The following is a 24,207-nucleotide window of genomic DNA, read 5'->3' as shown; positions in this document are numbered from 1 at the left end:
TTAGCAGGTGTTGGCATCAGCCCAGAGGCTAAATCAGCCTTGCGTTTCCAGTAAATATTTGAAGGTGGAGCTGAGCACGAGTGTGATGTCATTGCAGCGTGATTCAGTTGCATCAATGCAGAGTTTCATGGGGCGATGGCCAGTCTCCCGCCTGCAGGCAGAACGGGGCAGTGGGTCCCAGCCAGGCGTCTGCATGTCTGCATGCGGTAGACCCCGAGGGGGTGGAGACCAGGCCTTCTGTGCCACCAGTGCCAGCCAAGCCTCAGCGTGGCCAGTTCTGCCAGTTTCCAGGGAGTAAAGCAAACATCCGAATTTGCGCGCACATGTGAAATCAAAGTATCTTTTGGGAATTTTACTTTTTTATCCTTGGGACTCTCCTGACTTTTAAATATTCATCCTAATTGTTATTGGGAAAATAGTAACAGTAACACTGAGGCCAAATCAAAGATAGGTGTAGCCTGCCGGTTTGCGGCCTCGTCCTTAGCATGTGAGCAGCTAGACAAGAAGGGTGAACAGTGGGTGCTCTGGCGCCTGCAGCGGTGATTGGCTGTCGAGGTTCTCAGATGCCTTCATCCTCACGTGCTGCTGTGGCCTCGCTCCACCGTGTACTCCTCTCCGGGAACTCTTGTGGGGAGTTACGCATATAACATGGAAGACCTTTGGTTGCTTTTTTCCCCACTAAATGTTTAGGGAACTCACAACTACCTGCAGGAGAGATTACTCTTAGAAACAGAAAGAACGGCTTTTTCAAAGTTAAAAACAAAAAATAGATTGCTTTAAGAAAGGGTTGGTTTTTTTTGTTTTTTTTTTTTTAGCCATTGGTTGTATGTGTGTGCATGCGTGTGCGTGTATACACACCCTTGATTCTTAAAAAGAATCTGTGGGCACTTTAGTAGTTTCGTCTTGATTTGCATGTAAACTGTTTGTAGAATTCAGATGTTGCCCGTTATCTTTTGGAAAGTGGCTGATTATCTTTTTGTTTGTAAAGACTTCATTTTTCCAGAGCAGTTTCGGGGTCACGGTTAAAGTGAGAGGATGGTACAGAGATTTCCTGTATGCCCACCCCTCACACGCACAGCCTCCCCCACCATCAGCAGCCCCCCAGCAGAGTGGCCCACGTGTTACAGTCCATGAACCGACGGTGGCAGGTCTCAGCCCCCCAGAGTCCACAGTCGACGACAGGAACCTCTCTAGCTGTTGTCCCTTCTGGGGGTTTGGACTGATGTCCGTGACACATCTGCATCATTCTCGTCGTGTTTTTAATACTGTGTTTGAAAGCAAATCGATGAGCAGCTTCAAGACCATCCTTTTCTGTCAACAGAAATTAATCATGGTGCCTGGAGCAAGACGGAAACCCAGAAACTAATCAAGGCCGTTGAAGAAGTGATTCTGAAGAAAATGTCTCCCCAGGAGTTAAACGAGATGGATTCTAAACTGCAGCTGAACCCTGAAGGCCGCCTGTCGATTGTTCGGGAGAAGCTCTACAAAGGCATATCCTGGGTAGAAGTGGAGGCTAGAGTGGAAACCAGGAATTGGATGCAGTGTAAAAGTAAGTGGTAAGTTTGAGGCTTCTTACCTAAATCTCAACAAGGTGCCGACCTCCCCCTTCTTGGCAGTTTGTAGTGAGTGGGTGGGCTGGGGAGGTTGCTAAGAATACCTGTAACTACCTACCATGTGGAAAGCCTTGCAGGTCAAGAGGAATCCTCTCTGATCCTCGGCTCCAGCAGCTTCGATGTCAGTGTCTGATGTAAGGTGGCACTTAGCCAACCCTGATTCATCGTGTGGCTACTTCATAAATAACTTGAACCTTTTAAATTCTTTTTATTATTTTAATTGAAGTATACTTGATTTACAATGTTGTATTAGTTTCAGAGATATAGCTAAGTGATTCAGCTATATAGAGAGAATTTTTCATATTCTTTTCCAGTATTTACAGGATACTGAGTACAGTTCCCTGTGCTTGTACCTGGTGTGTCTCTTTTGTATCTAGGAGTTAGCACCTGCTACTCCCCATCTCCTAATCTGTCCCTCCCCCACTGACCCTTTCGTTACCAAAACTTTGTTTTCTATGTCTGTTTTGTAAATAGAACTTGAATCTTCTTAATATTGAATATTGTATTCAATATTATTGAATATTGTATTGACTTCTGGTTTTTTCACTCTGTCCCTTTCTTCATAAAACAAGGCTGTTACCTATTTATAGCATGAAAAAAAAGTACAAAACTAACATTCAGGAGAGAAATCACAAGCCTAATGATCAGAAATAGCTCTCCCTCTTTATTTTTGCTTTCTTTGGTTTTTTTTTTTTGTTTTGTTTTGTTTTTTTGACTTTGACTTTCTCTTTCTCATTCAGACTCCCCTTCGCCGAAGCAGGGCGGCCGTACGTTCGTCCTGGAAGGCTTTTAGGTGCATCCGTAGAAGTGGTTTCAGTCTGGCTCTGGCCACACATTCTTTGCCTGGGGTAGTGTTTCCCCAGCCTGCAAAGGCTCTGAGCTGAACTTCAGCTGCAACATGATAGCTTGCAGCAGTGGTCCTGAGCTCACGCCCCAGGCCTCCTACACAAAGGGGGCCCCATCGACTTGACTATTGAAGAATGGACTCCAGAGTGGGCATGTTGTGCGTTAAAAGCAAACTCCTGGATTATACTGTATACCGTGTACATACCTGGCAGCTCTGCTGTAGGGTACTTATTTATTTTTCTAGAAGACTGTCCTCAGGACATAAACTCCAAAGAACAGATAATGTTTTAGGTGGGGAAACAGGTACTATGGAGGAATCAGAGACCTTTCTACCTCTGGTAACTTAGACTTGAAGAAGTGGGAGGACTTCCCTGGCTGTCCACTGGTTTCAGTCTGCACTTCCACTGCAGGGGGCAAAGGTTCGATCCCTGGTCGGAGAAGTTCCACTTGCTGCAGGTTGTGGCCAAACAAAAAGCAGTGAGACTTCCCTGGTGTCCTGTGGTTAGGACTGCATGCCTTCACTGGGTCAGGCCTGGGTTTGATCCCTGCTCGGGGAGCTATGATCCTGCAAGTCATGTGGCTAAGAAAAAGAGTGGGTGATAAGCCTTAGAGATGAGACGCCAGTGTCTTAGAAGGGAAACGACCAAGAGGGCCATGCCTCAGAATCAGCGTAACTAAATAACAGGCAGGGCGTCTTTTTTAATTGGAAGAAAATGTAGAAAACTGGAACACTGAACATTGATTTACTTCACGAAACACTGAAGTGGCATCAGGTGATACATTTCAAAACCAGGGACGTGGGCAGCCGACCAAGAAGTGTCGGTTTCTGAGTGTGTCATGCATCTTCCTTCTCAGGAAAGCAAATGTCACAGCTTGTGATCTGTCCATCAGATTGTGACAAATTTCACTCTTTAAGAGAAGCACTTTTTAAATATTTTTAATTAGGTTCCTGCTCTCATTAGGAACTCCAGGGAACCCTTTTCCTCAGCCATGAGCTTTGAGCCTTACAGGAATCATTGAATCATTTATCACTTTACTCAATGTCTCTTATTTGGTATTTCAACAGCTCAAAGGTAATAACAGCCATGTCCCTGTTCTATAAGCAATCAAAAATAAATTGAGTCTACACAGCACCCTTTAGCACCAGCAAGCAGGCTTATTTTTTCTTTCTTCCTTTGTTTAACTGTTTATCATTAAAATTTTATGACACACTAACTTAGAACTCCTTGTAGCCATCATCCAGTTTCAATAAATAATCAACAGCTTTCTGTCAATTTATTTGTACTTTCCCACTTAAAAACAAGTGTATTCTTGATCGTGGTAAATGCTAGCAGTGATGGGTTGCAAAAGTTAGAAAGTAGTTCTGAATAAGGACAATTGTTTTTTTAATTTTTCCAAATATTTCTTTAATTTTCTCTATACTTGAGGGGAGGTGAGCCAAGGCTGGGGGGCTGCTTCAGTGCTGGAGTGTATGATGCCTTGGAACTTGGTTGTTGTTCGCTAAGTCATGTCCATCTGTGCAACCCCATGGACTATGGCACGCTGGTTTCCTCTGCCCTCCACTATCTCCCAGAGTTTTCTCAGACTTGTGTCCATTGAGTTTGTGATACCATCCAACTATCTCATGCTCTGTCACCCCCTTCTCCTGCCCTCAGTCTTTCCCAGCATCAGGGTCTTTTCCAGTGAGTCAGCTCTTCCAATCAGGTGACCAAATTGGAGCTTCAGCATCAGTCCTTCTAATGAATATTCAGGGTTGATTTCCTTTAGGATTGACTGGTTTGATCTCCTGGCTGTCCAAGGGACTCTCAAGAGTCTTCTCCAGTATCACAGTTCAAAAGCATCGAATCTTCGGTGCTCAGCCTTCCATATGGAACTTAGGTACTTTCATCCTAGAGGAAGCACCACTGAGATACCACCTTACGGCCTGAACAACATCCTGAATAAGGACAATTTCAATGAGGAAAACAAAGGACATTTTAATGGAAACTTTACCCTGAAAGTAAACTGTTTTTCTGTTAACACAGGACGGAAATTCTAACCAAGAGGATGACGAATGGTCGGGACGTGTACCGAGGAGTGAACGCCCTGCAGGCCAAGATCAATCTGATCGAAAGGTACAGAAATAGTCAGCAACACTGTTTTACCCGTTTTTCCCTCTAGGCAATGAGTAGTTAACCAAGCCTGTGGGTCTAATGGACCTGGGCTTGTGTCAAAGGAGGGGCGCCGAAGAGCTGAAGAAGCCTCTGGATTCTGGGCACCCTTCATCCTTTCTCTGTCAGGAATGCTGCTGCTCCTTCCTCGGTGGGCTTCCTCATTCTCCACCCTGGCCTGGCTGGGGATGCCCGCCCCCCCTTTATTTCTCTACCAGAGGGACTAGCAGAGACAAGGAGCACCTCTCAAGTCAGGCGGGCCTGGGCTCCAGTGAGGGTACATCGTGTTGGTGGTCCCACAGTGACCCGAGCTCTCAGTGCGTCTCCTGGTGTGCAGAATAGACACAGTCCCCCCAGCTTCAGCAGATAGTGTCGAGGGCGAGTGGATTCACGGGTGCAAGGCCTTAACCCAGTGTCTGTCACATAGTCATTGCTGAGCGCACAGTCACTACTCCTGTGTGTCTGCGTTGAATGGCGAGCTTGTGTTTGTTTTTATAAATTGAAGTATGAAAGGAAAGTGAAAGTGAAGTCGCTCAGTCATGTCCGACTCTTTGTGACCCCTTGGACTGTAGCCCACCAGGCTCCTCCGCCCATGGGATTTTCCAGGCAAGAATACTGGAGTGGGTTGCCATTTCCTTCTCCAGGAGATCTTCCCGACCCAAGGATTGAACCCGGGTCTCCCGCATTGTAGGCAGACGCTTTACCGTCTGAGTCACCAGGGAAGTCTTAAGTTGATTTAATTTCTGCTGTACAGCAAAGTGACTTAGTTATACATATATATGTGTATTTCTATATATACAGTATACTTTTTCATATTTCGTTCTTTTCCATGACGGTTTATCACAGGATGTTGAACATTAACTGTGAAGTTGATGTTTTTTACTGTGAGGAGGCGACATGGCTTGGTGGCAGGTGCAAAGGGCTCAGGAGGAGGAGAGGAGGCTTTTTGGTCTGGAGTTCACGTACCCCATGACCTTGGACTAACCTTGGGTTTGCCTGCCTGTGTTACCCACTGGGCCTGGGTAACACAGGGAGCTGGAACAGAGGTGGACACACTGAGGCCTTCCAGCTCTTAATATTCTGTGAGTCCATGAAGATGGCCATCATGCTGAATTTTGGCTTGAAAACTAAATTTTTATTTTTTTCTCATAGGTTGTACGAAATAAATGTGCAAGATGTTAATGAAATAGACTGGGAAGATCTTGCTAGCATCATAGGGTAAGGCCATTTGTTTAATATTAAGCTAATGAAAAGATAAGAGATGACATCTAATAAATGACTGGCTATCAGACTTCAAAGAACAGGACTGAAATTTGCGCTGCTTATGTTACTCACCTTATAAATTATATTTATGAACCTTAGAAAATGTATTGTCTTGGTGAACCGCCCCTGCCCCCCTTAGTACCAGACCAGGTTAATCATACCAACCCTCCCTCTACTCCAGCCCCCATCTCCACCCCCAGGACACCTGCGAAGAGTGAATGAAATGTGTGTAGAGTCTCTTAAAGAACTCACCAGTTACGACTGGCAGGAGGACCCCACGTGGCCCTCACCCATCACCAGCCTCCTACCATCTGCCACGTTGGCTCTGTCATCCCTCCGTCCCTGTCCCCCTCCTGCTCCCCGTTCCAAGGGAATAGAATTGTTTCCATCAACCACTTGAGGGTTAGTGGTGGACGACGTGTCCTCAGCAAGGATGTTACCCTGCATCTGCCGGCACAGTGATCACGCCCGGGGCGTCTGCGTGGCTGCAGTGTTCTTCTCTAACACACAGCCCCGTGCGGATTTCACCCGTTGTCCCAGAAATCCCTTCAAAGCACATTCCACCGTCTTAGGATCCAACCCAGGATCTGTCTCCTTAGCGTCATCTAATCCGCAGAATTCTTCTGCCTCTGTGTTTCTTTCTTTTTATCATTGCAGTGTCGTTGATTTGTTTCACGTGTACAACAAAGCGATTCAGTTTTGTGTGTGTGTGTGTGTGTGTGTGTGTATTTTCAGATTCTTTTCCATTTTTTTAAAAAAGAAATTGTATTTATTTTGGCTACACTGAGTCTTTGTTGTGGCACTGCCCCTCCGCACATGGGATCTTAGTCCTCTGACCAGGGATCGAACCCTCGCCCCCTGCGTTGGAAGGCAGGTTCTTCAGCACTGGGCCACCAGGGAAGTCCTTCACATTCTGTTCCATTATTATAAGGTGTTGAATATAGTTCCCTGGGCTATACGCTAGGTCTTTGCTGTTTATTTGTTTTATACACAACAGCATGTATCTGTTAACGCCTTTGTCTTCAATGATGTTGAAACTGTGGGAGAACGCAGGCTAGTCGTCCTGTAGAACTTGCCTCAGCTGAAGCTTGTCGGAGGCTCCCTCACGGCTAGGCTTTGCGTTTTGTATTGTACATGGGAGTCCCTCAGGGGCGGGGCTGTGTCTTTGTCACCAGGTCCCACCTTGTCCTGAGGCCTGTGGTTCTGACCCCTGGACTCTGCCTCATTTCCCCTTGTAGAAAAGTGACAGTTTCTCTCCTGGTGGTAGGAAACGGCTGTGGGGAGATATTTTGAGACCCCCTCAGGTTCCTCTTCCTCTCGGGGCCTCGCTGTGCTGATCATTTGCATTTCTCACCTGAGGAGTGCCATTTCACTCTCATCCGCTGTCACTCTCTGCCTTTGTTGCTACAAGTCCTTGCATTTTCAGCCAGTGAAGGAGAGGCCACCCCTCCTAAGATCTGAAGCCACTGCTGGCCCAGCAGGGAGAGCTGGCCGGCAGAGCCCTGTGCCTCTAAGCCCAGCAGATTGCCAGGCACTGTGGGGCGCAGGGTTGGTGGGCTTTGGGAGGCGGGGCATTGAGGGACCCTCTGGCCTTTAGGTTTGAACGGTGGAGCAGGGAGCAGGGCTCCTGCAGCCTGGCTGCCTTTCAGAACCCTGGCTGCTGATGTGAGGTTGTCATTGACCCATTAGGAAGGGTGTAAACTGGTTCTAGTGGTTAGTTATTTATATTTCAGGATTATGGACAAAGCATAGTCCATAAAGCATCAGTCCAGTTCAGTAGCTCAGTCCTGTCTGACTCTTTGCAACCCCGTGGACTGTAGCACGCCAGGCCTCCCTGTCCATCACCAACTCCCGGAGTTTACCCAAACTCATGTCCATTGAGTCAGTGATGCCATCCAACCGTCTCATCCTCTGTCGTCCCTGTCTCCTCCCACCTTCAGTCTTTCCCAGCATCAGGGTCTTTTCAGATGAGTCAGTTCTTCGCATCAGGTGGCCAAAGTATTGGAGTTTCAAACATAAGGCATAGTGGTCAGTTATTTATATCTCAGGATTATGGACAAAGCACAGTCAGTTTTGGCTGTTTGTTTTTACTTGGCATTGGAATCATTTAGTGGCAGGCCCTGTCAAGAGTCACACACGCCCACGGTTCCAAACCCTTTCCTTTCTTTCTCGCTCGTCTCAGCAGTACACCATCTGGTCTTCAGCTGGTGGGTCCCTAAGGGGGAGGTGTCAGGGGCTTTGAAGGAAGGAGATCCTGCTGTGCACCCCACCAACTCCCACCCCAAGAAGTATTCATGTGGATACATCTCTGCCTTTGCCATACAAACCACTTTTGAAAAACCCTGACTTTTCCAATAAGTGTTTGGGTATCTTGCAACATTGCCTCAAATCACGTTTCTTAAAGTGGATTTTTAGTGATTTTAAGTAGAATTATATACTTAAATATTGAATGTTCTGGTTAAGATTTAGAAATCTCAGGACTTCCCTAGAGGTGCAGTGCTCAAGAGTCCGCGCTGCCAATGCAGGGGACGTGGGTTTGATCCTTGGTCGGGGAACTAAGATCCTACATGCTGTGCAGCATGGCCAAAAGATTAGAAAGAAGAAAAAAGAGATTTAGGAATCTCAAAGCTATAAAATAGACATCGTGGCATCCAGTCAAATACTGTTGGAAGTAGAACATTCTCAAAGTTTTAATAATAAATTAAAACAGTGAAAGTAATTAAATTGAAAGTTTGGTCTCCTCAGGTTCTTGAAGCCTCCCTCATGAATTATTTAGGCAGGATTTTAAAGACAGCATCCCTGCCTAATGAGATGTAACACCCACTTCATTTGAAAATGTTACTTCTTGAAGCCCAAGCTTTGATCTGCAGAGCAGTCTGGCACAGGGCACTGTGGGAAGAAGGAAGGTTTTCCAGATGGCCTAGAACTTGGCCTCTGCAGTCAGACAGACTGGGCGTCAAGACCCAGAACTCTGCTCGGTATTTAGCTGGCCTTCGTCAGGCGGTCCCCTCGCTGGTCTCCGCGCCACCGTTCCTCGTTTGCGGGATGGTTGAACGCGTCCGTAATCAGGACCGAAGGGGACGGTGCGTGGCGCATAGTGTGTGCTCGGCGAGCCGCCGCTGCCGCAAAGAGGTATAAAGAGCCCAGCTGTCTTCCACGTGTGTAGCAGATCAAATTGTTCCCACTAATCATATAACATCTAGATTAGCTAATTGTCAAAACAAATATGTCACACTTTTATGGTTTAAAGGGGAAGACATGCCCAGGAGGGCTTCCTTTGTGGCTCAGCTGGTAAAGAATCCACCTGCAATGTGGGAGACCTGGGTTCAATCCCTGGGTTTGGGAAGACCCCCTGGAGAAGGGAAAGGCTACCCACTCCCGTATTCTGGCCTTGAGAATTCCTCAGACTATATAGTCTGTGGGGTCACAAAGAGTTGGACACAACTGAGCGACTTTCACTTTCACATGCCCAGGAAGTGACATTAGTGAATTTTCAATTAAAAAAAAGTTTTTAAGATTTGTTTGTGTCCATCCTGCTTCTTGTAAGTGGAAAATGAATTTGACTCACCATCACACCGTAAGTGTCCACTTTCTTCAGCTTTGCAAAATTAAAAGTCCAGACACCTGCCTTTGCATCGTGACAAATATATAGTTATCCTAACTGTAGTAAAGAGTGTAGGACTTGTGAATAATGCCATCTGTAGCCACATAGATGGACCTAGAGATATCCTAGTTAAGTGCAATAAGTCAAAGAAAGACACATATCATGTGATATGTGTGGAATCTAAAAAGATGATACAAATGAACTTACTTATGAACAGAAATGGACTCATGGACATAGAAAACAGATTTATGGTTACCAAAGGAGAGTGGGAAGGGATGAGGGGATGAATTAGGAGTTTGGGATTAACATATCTATACAACTATATAATGTAAATGACAAGGACCTACTGTATAGCACAGGGAACTATACTCAATATCCTATACTAATCTATAATGGAAAAAATCTGAGGAAAGAATATGTGTGACTGTGTGTGACTGAATCACTTTGCTGCACACTTGAAACTTAATATTATAAATTAACTTCAATTTAAAAAAAAATCTATCTGATAGCCAAAAAAAGTATAGAATTTGGAATGGACCCTAGCGACGTCCCAGCCCTTGCCCTTCACAGCTGTAAAACCTTGGCTGGCTCTCTGTGCCTCGGTTTCCCCATCTCCAAAGTGAGGGCTCAGAGTCGGAGCCCCCTCGCAGAGCGGTGGTGAGGCTCGTTGCTGCTCCGTGGCGAGCAGGGAGCCAGGCCAGGACACGGAAGCATCAGCCCGTGTGCACTGGTGTCGCAGGTGGTTTATTCTAGTTTGGACAGAGTTCATCTCAGTGCACTGCTGTCTGTCTTCCTTTCGTATGTGTGTGTTTACGTGGACAGTAGCTTTTCATATGTCTTATTTTTGTCACACGTGTGCAGACACGAGGATTAAGAAAGCTACTTGTGTCTGTAGACCACCCCTTCCTTAATCAGCGCGTTTAGTACACAGGACTGGAATGAGTTATTTTGAACTGCCACTAACTTTTTGACACCTTTTCCTTTCTAAAGGGATGTTCCCCCATCTTACGTCCAGACTAAATTTTATAAACTGAAAGCTACCTGCGTTCCCTTTTGGCAGAAGAAGACTTTCCCAGGTCAGTGCCGTCAGTATTTGAATAGTTAAAGCAGCGCGTGCGGGCACATGTTGGTCGTGTGACCTCGGGCAGGTGACTTCTGGGAGCCTCAGACTTTTCAAATGTGAAAATTGACAAATGATAACCCCTGCCTGGGGCTTCTCTGGCAGCTCAGTGGTACAGAACCTGCCTGCCAATGCAGGAGACATGGGTTCAATCCTTGGGTTGTGAAGATCCCCTGGAGAAGGAAAGGGCAACCAATTCCAGTATTCTTGCCTGGAGAATCACACGGACAGAGGAGCCTAGCAAGCTACAGTCCATGGGGTTGCAGAGAGTCAGACACAACTGAGCAAGTGAACACACACGCATGCAACCCCACCTTTTTTTGAACGTACTAGAAGAGCTAACAAACTTGTAAAATGTGGTCACCAGGGTGCTGGGCACTTAGCAAGCACTTGACGTGTAACTGTGAGTGATCCTGGGTTGCACACACCATACGCTTACATACACTGGTTCACACCACATGCCTGCACACACAGTTTCACAGACAACTGGATGCGCCCAGCTCTTTGTCTGAAGCCTTTTGTGAGTGATTTCCACATGTAATTCTCAAACCTGGACCATGAGAGTAAGAGGTATATGTAAAGTACACAAAGCAAAGCCACCTGTAGGGGATGCACACCTGTGACAGGGCACACCAGACACGCGAACTGACGTACGTAATTGGAGATGCAAACACATGCTCGTATTTTGAAAGTTCTCAGCTTGAAGGTTCCTATGTAGGGGACTTACCCTGGGCTTTACCGCAGATACGGTGCATCCTAATGTCTAGGCTGGGTCCAGAGGCGAGATTTTTCTCTAACAAACTTACAACTGAGTCACCAGTACCCTGCCCAGCGTCTGTTTGGGAACTGCTGGCTTGAGTGATACTCTGCTCCGTAGTGTGACCAATTGCTTCCTGCATTCAGCAGACCCCACTTCCTGGCTTTGAATCTGACTTTACCCTCCTGACTCCATGACTTTGGGCAAGTTACATAATGTCTTTATGCCTCATTTGAAAAATGGGTGAACAATAGTGCCTACCCCTCATAGGATTTTTTAGTGGGTTGAACAAGGGACTGTGAGTGAACCAGTAAGAGCTGGGTCTTGGCACACAGTAAAGCCAGTAGCGATACATTGTCATCATAAGCACCCTCTGTCCTTGACTTTGAAATGAGGCATTGTCAGACCATCTCAAGATTCAATCTCTTTTCTTTAGAGATCATAGACTACCTTTATGAGACTAGTCTCCCGCTGCTTAAAGAGAAGTTGGAGAAGAAGATGGAGAAAAAAGGGACTGAGATCCAGGCTCCAGCAGCCCCTAAGCCTGTCTTCCTGTTTCGAGACATCTTTTATTATGATGACGACGACAGTGAGGGAGAAGACAGAGATGAAAAAAGTTAAGCAGCTGTTACTCTCTCTTGTCCATTTTTCTGGGTTTGGTTTTATTTATAGATGTCAATAAAGATATTTTCACTATTGATTTTACTAAAGAAGGGTCTGAAAATGATAACTTACATTCTGGAGCATTTAAACATTGGTTCACATTTCATATTCAAGTCTGTCTGAATGTGAAAAGAAAGGTGAGTGTATGGGTTCATTTAATATTTCTGTGCCATTGTGTCAAGAAGATCCCCTGGAGAAGGGAATGGCAACCCACTCCAGTTTCTTGCCTAGGAGATCCCATGGACAGAGGAGCCTGGCGGGCTACAGTCTATGGGATTGCAGAGTCGGACACGACTGAGTGACTAGCACTTTGCTTTTGAATGGTTTTCACAAAACAGCAGGGTCCCAGATCCTTCTAATGGCAACAAGGCAGTCACGTCTGAAGAACATTTTCTCTCTTTCTTTTTTTTTTGGCTGCACCGTGCAACTTTTGGGGTCTTAGTTTCCTGACCAGGTACTGAACCCAGGCCCTAGGCAATGAAAGCGCAGAATCCCAGCCACTGGACCGCCACGGAATTCCTCCAGTGAACATTTTCATGGTGTGGATTCAACTGTATGTACACTCGGCAAAAAAAGAACATTAACAGTTTTGTTAGTGCATGCCATTCTGCTTTCTGTTTTTCAGTTGTTTAGACGTATGTTTTGTGTGTGTATTAGGTAAGTGGTACAGGGAGGTTTGTGTTTCCACAGCCCAGTTTCAGTTCCCATGTGCCCGTCATGGTGGGTGTATCTCGTCTTCCTGTGTGTGATTCTAGTATTGAAGATAGGTGTTGTCCATAAAACTGGCCCTTTCAAAGCCAGTCACAGAATTTACCTGCTGTTTAACTGGAAAAAACAAACCAGCCAGCAGTCTCTTCCACTGCTTCTGGAAAAAACTGCCTCCGTTAAGACTTACTGGCAGATGCTGTCTGGGTCTCGGTCACAACCCATACCTGATGGAAGCTGAAAGGTAATTTTAACATTGGGCTAGTCCATCGATCTGGAAAGCAAACCGCTCTAGATATTTCAAACAGAGAATTTAGTATAGGGATTTAGGTTATGAAATTGTTCACAGGACAAAGGGGCAAACGGGAGAGAGGCTGAACTGCCCAGTGATGGGGAACTGAGGGGAAGCGGCTACAGCCCCGAGCGGCCCAGATGAACACGCCCTGGTGCTGACTTTGCAGACTCTGGGCTGTCTGCTGCTGCAGGAGCCTATGCACCTGTGTCTGCTTAGAACACAACGGCTTCTGCCTCCCTCCTAGCCTAGCCTAGCCTCCCACAAGTGCCTCCCATGGGCAGCCCCTTAGCAGAACCCTGCTGGCGAGGGGAATCAAGTTCCCAGGCTTCTAGCCTCGTCTCTACAGGGGAGAACATAGAAAAGGAGGTGTGGGTGAACAGCATCGCATGCTGTGATGTCCCCCTCTGTGCCAAGATGCGACACCCCCTCCCCTGAGAATTCTCTGATGTTGTTTATGTGGCACCATGATATGCGATGTTGGTTAACTCATCCACAGAGCTAGACATTCTCCCAAACTTGCCATCATGGGAGAAGGAAGAATACAGAGAACGAATTTAGGAGTCCTCAGTTCAGTTCAGTTCACTTCAGTCGCTCAGTCGTGTCTGACTCTTTGCGACCCCATGAACCGCAGCACACCAGGCCTCCCTGTCCATCACCAACTCCCAGAGTTTACCCAAACTCATGTCCATTGAGTCCGTGATGCCATCCAACCATCTCATCCTCTGTCGTCCCCTTCTCTTCCCACCTTCAATCTTTCCTAGCATCAGGGTCTTTTCAAATGAGTCAGCTCTTCGCATCAAGTGGCCAAAGTATTGGAGTTTCAGCTTCAACATCAGTCCTTCCAGTGAACACCCAGGACTGATCTCCTTGCAGTTCAAGGGACTCTCAAGAGTCTTCTCCAACACCACATTTCAAAAGCCATCAATTCTTCGGCGCTCAGCTTTCTTTACAGTATATCCCCAGACCTATCACCATGTTGTACACAGAACAGACAATAAGTATTCAGGAAACAAGTGAGGATTTTCTATATAACAAGCATTTTGCCCTAGTCACCTCCTTCTGTCTGTCAAACATACCAATCTTCATGCTGATGGAAATATGACTTCCCTTGTGGTTCAGCTGGTAAAGAATCAGCCTTCAATGTGGGAGACCTGGGTTCTGTTCCTGGGTTGGGAAGATCCCCTGGAGAAGGGAAAGGCTACCCACTCCAGTATTCTGGCCTGGAGAATTCCATGGACTGTATAGTCCTTGGGTTTGCAAAGAGTTGGACACGCTGAGCGACTTTCACTTCTGGAGGACAATGTGGTAGAATACATCAGAGCCTTAAGAATGTACATATTCTGAGTGTCTAAACAGGTCCTCTGGGGGCAGGACGCCTTCAGGGAGACCAAGAAAAGCCAGGTGGGATGTCCACTGTGCAGCAGACAAAGAATGTGAACCAATGCTGGGGGCCAAGGCCAGTTCTGCTGTGTCCTCCAGAAACTGCAAAGCAGGCATGGTGCCTGCCATGGAGTGCCCCCCAAGACCACCTTTGCCCCCTAGGTAGTGGTGGGACTGGAGTCTTATACTGCAAAGAAGGACGAGGAGGCAGCTCTCTGACCCTTCCCTGCAGCAGGCCTCTGAAGCAACGCAGGAAGTCCCAGAGAGTCAGAGGAAGAAAAAGGATGAAGGAAGCAGAGTCAGGTGGAGCAACACCAGAAGGTCAGGATCTGCTGTGGTCTGTCTTTGAAGATGAAGAGGCCACCAGCCAAGGAATACAGGAGACCTCTAGGAACTGGGAAAAGTGAGGAAGTGAATTCTTCGCCAGGATGCTAAGGGGGAACACAGCCTTGATGACACCTTGATTTTAGAGACCCATGTCAGACTTCCAACCTGCAGAACTGTAATATAATCGTTTGCATCATTTAAAGCCACGAAGTGTGCAGCAATTTGTGGTGGCAGCCACAGGAAACTCCTGCCCTGCCAGCTCTCTCCCCTGTACTGGAAACCCCAGCAGATTCAGAGGTACAGGCTCTCCATGCCAGGCTTCAAGACCACCAGTACTCCATGCGCTGACTCAGGCCCTGCAGGGCTGTGGGTAATTGGGAAGAGGTTCTAAGCCCTTGGGGAGGCCAGAGTTCTACCCCGGGCCCCAGTGGGGAGCAGGCCTGCCAGCTGCTGCACGTGCAAAAGAGCACTTGTGCTTTGGCGTCTGAAGGGCCTGAATCCGAAGCCTGAGTTGGCCCTTTCCTAAGTGCGTGACTGTGGACAAGGCACTTAACCTTTTGCTGCCTTAGTTTTCTTCTGTGTAAAGTGGGGAGAGTGGTACCCGTCTTAGAAGACTGTTAGAGTAAATCAGTTCACAAGGTAAAGTGCTAAACAGTGCCTGACACCTAGTAAATGCTCCAAAAAATGTGGGAAAAAAGAATGTACGTATTCTGTGATCCAGCAATTGTACTTCTAGGACCTAAAGAGAAAATAGAACAAGTGTAAAAGACTGGCAGATTTACAATATGCAACCTAGAAATGAGTGTTCCTTAGAGGAAATTCACTGTATTACGGTATATTCCTCGAATCAAATATTGTTCAGTCTCTAAGTCATGTCCAACTCTTTGTGACCCCATGGATTGCAGCATGCCAGGCTTCCCTGACCTTCACTATCTCCCAGAGTTTGCTCAAAACTCCTGTCCATTGAAAATGGAATATTAGGCAATAATTAAAAATGATGATAGATTTTGTTAACATAAAAGGTGAACAGTATTATCATCTAAAATACTGAATGAAGTACTTTCTGTATTTCATGCAGAAAAGTACATATATTTTCTTAATTTTGCTACCAGTAAAAGAAAATTGTGTAAATACAGATGCATTAAAATGTATAGGAGGAATGAAACCCGAAGTGCTGACAGTGGGTCTCTCCAGGCAGTGGGATTGTTGAGTTTTGGGGCTAGAACTCTCAATCTGAAAATGCCAGAAAATCAGACTCAGGTAGACCAAAGGGATTTGGGAACTCTCAAGACTGGAAATCCAGAGGGAGAGGATGGGTCCCGTTACTCAGCATCCTCAAAACATGTGTTCTTGCTGATTCTAGGCTCTCCCTTCTCCAGAGTCCACTTCGTCTTCAGTCCACACAATGGGGGCCCCTTTTGCCCCAAGGATGCCTTCATGGAGCCCCATGTTATAGCATTCTTACTATTTAAATAGAGGGTGCCATTCAAAGAAGAGAACAAGAGCTGTTGCTCAAATCCTGGCTTTTGTTCCCAGTGCCCAAGTTAGAGCTTGTGCCCAATTCTGAGCCATCGCCCCAGCCAGGAAAACAGGATGGTCTTCAACCTACCTGGGTCCTTTCTGGAGCTCAGCATGCCTATGTGACTGAAAGGGTAAACAGCCCAACGGAAAACCAGGGTCGCAATATAGCAGAAGAGGTGAACGGACTCAGAGAAAGCAACCCATACATGCAGGAGTGTGGGTCATTACCTGTGCTGTGGATTTGACCCGATAAACTTCGGCACTTCGTGAAAGTGTAGTTTTTTAATTTTTTCTCATCCCTAGCTCCATGCCCCTCCACCCCCACCCCCCAAAAAAATCTTACCTTTGCCAAACGCCCTTTTTACATATAAAGATCCAGAAATCTGGAAGACAGAGACGGGACTACTAGACTGTATTTGTCAAACGCAGGTCTGAGAGTAGAGAAAATGGAAAACCCTGAGTTTGGTTTGAATGTGTAGACTTTGTAGGACCGACAGGGACCATTTGAGGAGACCCCCGTCCACAGCATGGAGAGAAAGAAAAAGCCACACTAGAGTGATGGGTTGGTATGTTAACTCCACCAGGGTGAAAGTTGGGGCCATGAAATGAACAACCCCATTTAGAGTGAGAAAAAGGGCAGAAGAGGAAACCTGTACTACTCTGAGGAGTAGACTCAGAAATTGAACAGAAGTAAAGAGGAAAAAAATGACCTAACACAAGACATTGGAACAAATAAAACTTTTAATAGTCTTGACTGCATTTATTTGCATCCTTGACCCTGTTCTTGGCCACTGAGCACTTTGAATAAGCATGACTTGTAGCTGTTTATCTTGATTTGTAGACTTCATTGTCTAACGAGGAGGCCAGGACCACAGCACGGAGGAGGCAAACAATGGGCGTCGCTGCAGGAGCCGGGCGTCTCTTCTCGGAGTCGTTGCAGGAGCCGGGCGTCTCTTCTCGGAGTCGTTGCAGGAGCCGGGCGTCTCTTCTCGGAGTCGTTGCAGGAGCCGGGCGTCTCTTGGAGTCGTTTCAGGAGCCGGGCGTCTCTTGGAGTCGTTGCAGGAGCCGGGCGCCTCTTCTCCTCGGAGCACTACTTTCAGCTCAGCAAACATCGTGGGCCACTTGTGCTGTGAGCCAGGCCCTGTTCAGAGCTAAAGATGCGAGAGGGAACCACGCAGACTTGGTTCCTGTTTTCCTGGAGGCCACACAATCTAGCCCTTCCTGAACACGTTTTCAAATTCACCTCCTGAAATACACGCCACAATTATAATTCTTCAACCTCATCAAATAATCCATTGATCCATCAGCCCACTCCTAGCCTATCCAGGGCTTCATCGTGACACTCCCTCCCTTCTGAACAAGACCTGGGTGAGTCCTTCCATCTGCCTCCTACTTGCACCACAAGAGCCAAGTATTCCTAGAAAAAAATCACACAACTGAGCTGGTTGAATGACTGTAAACCTTGAAAGGACCCAGTGTTATCAGCAACCCTCTGACAGGCTTACTGTTCTTTGACCCGCATCAGCTATTCTGTATATTCAACTCTCCCATGTCCCTCCTCTGTTCTTTCCTCGGTTCATTGAGAAAATTGAAGCCATTGTCCATCAACTCCCTCTCCCCTACACCAACCAGTCAACCGTGCCTTCATCTATACTCATTCCTCCTACTGCAAGCTGAGTCCCTCTACCTGAGCCCTTCAGTCTGTCTCCTTTATCTTAGAGATTTCGAACCTTTGCTGACTCTTCTAAATTATCAGTTTCATCATCTATCCTGGAGGAGAAGCAGATGACATCGGATGAGATGGTTGAATGGCATCACCAACTCGATGGACATGAGTTTGAGCATACTCCGGGAGATGGTGAAGGACAGGGAAGCCTGGCATGCTGCAGTCCCTGGGGTGGTGAAGAATCGCACATGACTTGGTGACTGAATAACACCTATTCTGGATCCTTCAAGCCACCTTTGATTCTACGTATACAGAATCAAATAGCACTTTCTGCTACACTCCTCCCACTGCCCTCAACTTCTAATTGTTCATGTTCCTAGAGGCTTTGGGGGGCTCTTCACAGTCTCCCAGTGCCTTGAAATAACATCTATAGGCTGATGGCTCTGAAATGTGTAGTTAGAGGTCAGATTCTCCCACAAACCCCAAGCTACAAAATTTATCTGCCTACCTGCCATCTCCACTCAAGCATCTTACACCTCACTTTGACATGTTACAAACAGCTTTGTAGTTGTCTACACACACCTCAGAGTCTCACCCGCGCCCAGCCTTCCTCATGGCTGCTGCTGGTGTCACTGTTCACGGCACTGCTCCAGTCAGAAACCCGGGAGTCATCCGTCCTTGCTGTGCGCACCTTCCCCCAGCGCCTCCACAGTCAGCCGGTCAGCAGGCCCCCTCAATTCTGCTTCCAGACACTGACCTGCACCTGCGGTGTGCCTCCACCAGCCACCTTAATCTTGGGCAGCACCCTCTTTGTAGGAAATATACTGACCTCCCTGCATTCACTACTGGTCCTTTTTCAAGCTAGACTCTCTACAGCTGCAAAATGGGTCATGTCATCACCCTGTTTAGAACCTTTGAAATGACTTCTCGCTGCACTTTTGGATAATGTTCAAACTCTATGTCGTTGTCTACGAAGGTTCTGCACAATCTTATCTTTCTAGGCTCCCATTCCCCTCGCTCTACAAAAAAATAAATAAAAACTTAAGGAATCCCATCAGTACAATTCACCATGTTAATGAAGAATAAAAGCTACATGTGGGGGCAAAAAATAAGGAAATTGCACTTGATAAATTCCAGCTCCAACCAATAAGAATAGACGGCAACCACCTCAAACTGGTAAAGGTTATCTGCAAAAACCTGCAGCCAACATTATTCTTAAAGGCAACACACTGAAATGTTTCGCTTTGAGATAAAGAAAGAGAAGGATTCCTACACTTAACTCCTCAGCCTTAGCCAGTCAGTGCTGTCAGGGAAGGAAAGGAAGTGAAAGCTACATGGATTGGGAATGAAGGTCTAAAATGGCCATTATCCATAGATGAGTTGAGTGTGAACTCAGGAAATCCAAAAGACTCTGTAAAGGATGTATTGGAATTAATGTGTTAAGCAAAGTTACTAGAGACAAGTTCAATATATAAAAATCAACTCCATCTCTATACCAGTGATAAACAAAATTTTAAATTTTATGTAAATATTAAGTTCCTATGCTGCAATAAAAAAATCATCCCAAGGTTCGTGGCCTAAAACCACAGAAATTATTATCGTACTGTCCTGTGGGTCAGACGTCTTGTATGGGTGTCATGAGGCTGAGGTCAGGATGTCAGCAGGACTGGAGGCTTTCTTGTCTGGAGGCTCTTGGAGGGAGTCTGGCTCCTGCTCCTCTGGCTCGTTGAAAGAATCCAGTTCCTGGTGGTTGTGGAGCTGTTTTCCTGCTGGCTGTAAGCTAAAGACTTAGACCCTAACCACAGTCTCCAGGCAGGCAGTGTGGTGTACTGATTAAGCACACGGCCTGGACAACTACGGTTATTAGCTATGTAGATGCAAGATATGAGTGAGCCATGCCTCCCTTCCCTCACTTGTAGAAGGGGACCTATCTTACAGAAGCTTAGGACTTAATGAGAGCTGGTGTTGTCAGTGCTTTCATTATTGACAATCTAGGCCCACATCCAGCGTGTGCCCACATTTTGCAGTCATCTCCTCTCCCAAATTCCACATTCCCAGAAAGTGAAGAAAGTGAAAGCCGCTCAGTCGTATCTGACTCTTTGTGACCCCATAGACTATACAGTCCATGGAATTCTCCAGGCCAGAATACTGGAGTGGGTAGCATTTCCCTTCTCCAGGGGATCTTCCCAACCCAGGGATCGAACCCAGGCCTCCCTCATTGCAGGCGGGTTCTTTACCAACTGAGCCACAAGTGAAGCCCAAGAATACTGGAATGGGTAGCCTATCCCTTCTCCAGTGGATCTTCCCGACTCAGGAATCGAACTGGGGTCTCCTGCATCACAGGTGGATTTTTTACCAACTGAGCAACAGGGAAGCTTCCACACTCCCAGTCCCCAATGTTTTTCTCTAGCAGCTCTCACACACAACATCCTTCCTGTCTCCCTGATTCTCCAGGTGCTATTTCCTTTACCTGGAATATCCTCCCCACCTCATTTGCTTACCAAACTCTGAAGCATCCTCCAAAGCTCAGGCATCAGGACTTTCCTGCTGGTCCAGTGATGAAGACTGCCAATGATAGGGGACATAAGTTCAATCCCTGGCCCAGGAAGATGCCACATGCCTCAGAGCAACTAAGCCCATGTGCCATGACTGCTGAACCCCAGTGCTGCAACTATTGAAGCCTGAATGCCTACAGCCCATGCTCCCCAAGAAAAGTCACTGCAATGAGAAGCCAGTGCCACTCAATGAAGAGTAACCCCTGCTCGCTGCAGCTAGAGAAAGCTGGCAAGCCGCAGTGAAGACCCAGCACAACCAAAATAAAATAGTTAATTTTTTTAAAAGAATACAAGCAAGTCCTCTATGAAAATTAAAAAAAAAACAACTATAAAATTGGGAAATCTAAATTATTGGGGGAAAAGTTAGAGACTGTTGAATCTCACTAAGGTACAATTCTAAAGCTTTTCATGCATATAAACTCTACCTGGCATGGGACCAACCTCAGAGAAGAGCCATAATTTATATACATGTACCTGCTCAGGTGCATTAAACCTCAACAGCTTCCATGAAAGAATTTAACTTATTTTCATTTTTGGTTGAGCTGGGTCTTCTTGCGGTATGTGGGCCTCCCATTTAGGTGGCTTCTCTTGTTGAGGTGCACAGGCTCTAGGCACACGGGCTTCAGTAGTTATGGCACACAGGCTTAGTTGCTCCACAGAATGAGGAATCTTCCTTGACCAGTAATCGAACATGCGTCCCCTGAATCGGCAGGCAGACTCCCATCCTCTGTACCACCAGGGAAGTCTGAGAATTTACTTTATTTTCTTTTGAACTTTTTGTATTGGGGTATGGCTGATTAACAATATTGTGATAGTTTCAGGTGAACAGCGAAGGGAAAGAATTTACTTTTAAGAGGAGAAATTAAGTACTTTTAAAGTCATAAGTAGGAGAAGGCAATGGCACCCCACTCCAGTACTCTTGCCTGGAAAATCCCATGGATGGAGGAGCCTGGTAGGCTGCAGTCCATGGGGTCACTAAGAGTTGGACACAACTGATCGACTTAACTTTCACTTTCATGCACTGGAGAAGGAAAAGTCAACCCACTCCAGTGTTCTTGCCTAGAGAATCCCAGGGACTGGGGAGACTGGTGGGCTGCCGTCTATGGGGTCACACAGAGTCAGACATGACTGAAGTGACTTAGCAGCAGCAGCAGTCATATGTATTTGTATTCATATCAACTATCCTGCAGTATTATAAACCCACCATGAAAGCCACAACGTTCTGATTTGGTACTTAAAATTATATTTTTAGAATGAAAACTATCAAGAGAGTAACGTGACTTCAACAAAAGTATTATTTTTATTGTATTACAGGCCACTAGCTTGATTTGGCAAAATTTTGTAACTTGGTAAAGTTATTTGTACTTCCCAAAGTCCTTATTTCATACATTGTCCCTATGAGCTGGATGGGCTTTCCTGGTGGCTCAGGAGTAAAGAATCTGCCTGCCAATGCAGGAGATTCAGGTTCGATCCCTGGGTCGGGAAGATCCACTGGCGAAGGAAATAGCAACCCACTTCAGTATTTTTGCCTGGGAAGTCCTATGGACGGAGGAGCCTGGTGGGCTATAATTCCTGGGGGCACAAGAGTCAGACACAACTTAGTGACTAAGCCACCACCACTGTGGGCTGGATAAGTTAGCTGAAAAAGCAAAGTCATTGCCTGAGTTTCGTAGCACTGCAAACTTACACAGAAGGATGGCTGTTCTCATCTTTCAGCATCTCGCATTTTCTTAGCTTAAAAAATTATATGTGTCAAAACCATGCTTTTGTGATTTCTAACACATGGTATATCAGGCTGTTGGAATATAATTATTTTTAGACTTGTGACCATAAAGGACCTTTTTTACATGAAGAGCTGTACATTATTTGAAATTACCCAAATGATGTCTTGATTTGAGGCACAAATCCTAGGTACTTATAGCTTTTAGTAATATGGTGCCACTGTGAGAAGAGGGGTGGGGAGAAAAATGATTAATATAAAGTAATTATTAAGTGAATTTCACCACTGTTTATGGGAGAGCTTTATATTGGATGCCAAAGGGCAGGTGCAATCTGGAAAACAATCTAGCAAATATATTTTGTTACATGTTTTGCATCAGATAATTATCAACCACTACAAACTCTGGTGGCTCAGATGGTAAAGAATCAGTCTGCCACTGCAGGAGACTCGGGTTTGATCCCTGGGCTGGGAAGATCCCCTGGAGTAGGTGATGGTAACCCACTCCAGTATTTTTGCCTGGAGAATTCCATAGAGGAGCCTGGCAGGCTGCAGTTCATGAGGTTGAAAAGAGTCGGACAAGACTGAAGTGACTCAACATGCATACACAACTGAAAAATCAACCCTTCTAACATCTATAAGAGAGCAGGAAATAAGGGCAATATGCCACCTGAAAGACTGGAGAGACAGAGGCAAATACAAAGAACAACAATTTACCTGAGCAGAAACCCACAAATGAAAACTGCCATGGGAACCAGTGCTACTCAAGAAAATCTCAACTACAATTGCCACCAGCTTCCCTGGTGGCTTGGAGACTTTCCTGGTAACTCAGCTGGTAAAGAATCTGCCTGCAATGCAGGAGACCCTGGTTCAATCCCTGGGTCAGGAAGATCCGATGGAGAAGGGATAGACTACCCACTCCAGTATTCTGGTGGCTCAGCTGGTAAAGAACCCACCTGCAATGCGGGAGACCTGAGTTCGATTCCTGGGTTGGGAAGATCCCCTGGAGAAAAACGTCTACCCACTCCAGTGTTCTGGCCTGGAGAATCCCATGGACTATGCGTGGGGCCGCAAAGAGTCGGACATGACTGAGCGACTTTCACTTTCACTGGTGGCTCAGACGGTAAAAAAATCTGCCTGCAATGCAGGAGATCCAGGCTACTGTGGACAACTCAGAGGGTTAAAAACTCTAGGAGCACTGACTCACAGAGAAGGCCCCCCCCATCCCCTCCCCAATCCCCACCAATTTTATGAGTTTTACCTCCAGGAATTTGATGAGGTTCCCACAGTACCAAAGAAAATTCCCCTTGTTCCTCCAGCAGGAAGAGAAGAAGAAATACACCAGAGCATTCTGTTCTCAACAAAACCTACCTTCAGGACAACCTAGCAGGCAGAATATTGTCAGAGCGTAACTGACCTGGGGGAAGGGAAAGACCCAGTTCCTGCAGTTCTACCCACCCACTGCAACCGAAACAGGGAGAAAAAAAAAATTAAAAACACTTGTGGAAAAAAAAGGAAAACACTTGTGAAGTTCACAGTTCAGTGGTAGATCAGTAAAAGATTTGGACCTAATCACAGGACTATACAACAATGCCTCCTGCCACACCTCACCACCATTCCCTAAAAGCCTATTTGTAACAGTCACTTTTACATAGTGCATTCTGTCCCACTGTCAAGAACAATTTACAGCGAGATCGCTGGTCCAGTGGTGAGAACTCTACTCTTCCACTGCAAGGGGCACGGATTCAATTCTGGTTGGGGAGCTAAGATCCCCCATGTCCCCCTCTGCAGCCAAAAAAATAACAAAACCAACAAACAATAACAACAAAACCCAAAGGCATACCATGAGGCGAAACCACAATTTGAAGAGACAGAGCAAGCATCAGATCTAGACATGGGAGGGTTTTCAGACCAGAAAGGTGAAACTGAAAGGAAAGTCGCTCAGTTGTGTCCGACTCTTTGCAACCCCATGGACTGCAGCCCACCAGGCTCCTCCGTCCATGGGATTTTCCAGGCAAGAGTACT

At 46.3% G+C, this 24,207-nt stretch overlaps 1 protein-coding gene across 6 annotated transcripts in view; it reads left to right on the top strand.

The window, feature by feature from the left end:
* TTF1 (transcription termination factor 1) overlaps positions 1-19,405 on the top strand; it is a 36,362-nt gene extending 16,957 nt beyond the window's left edge. For 2 of the 6 annotated variants that reach the window (XM_044926482.2, XM_025261927.3), the window contains exons 7-12: positions 1,322-1,556; positions 4,484-4,573; positions 5,762-5,827; positions 10,467-10,552; positions 11,790-11,969; positions 17,086-19,391. In XM_044926482.2, the coding sequence (XP_044782417.1) occupies positions 1,322-1,556; positions 4,484-4,573; positions 5,762-5,827; positions 10,467-10,552; positions 11,790-11,969; positions 17,086-17,099 (671 nt within the window). In that variant the 3' untranslated portion in view covers positions 17,100-19,391. Of the gene's footprint in view, positions 1-1,321; positions 1,557-4,483; positions 4,574-5,761; positions 5,828-10,466; positions 10,553-11,789; positions 12,064-17,085 lie in introns of those variants that run through there. The other 4 variants (XM_044926483.2, XM_025261928.3, XM_025261926.2 and 1 more) reach the window with 4 other exon arrangements.
* The last annotated feature ends 4,802 nt before the right edge of the window (positions 19,406-24,207 follow it).

Source organism: Bubalus bubalis, chromosome 12 (genome assembly GCF_019923935.1).
Source record: "Bubalus bubalis isolate 160015118507 breed Murrah chromosome 12, NDDB_SH_1, whole genome shotgun sequence".
Classification (NCBI taxonomy): domain Eukaryota; kingdom Metazoa; phylum Chordata; class Mammalia; order Artiodactyla; family Bovidae; genus Bubalus; species Bubalus bubalis.
The sequence above is the reverse complement of the archived record's forward strand: the minus strand, read 5'-3'. Positions and strand labels throughout refer to the sequence as shown.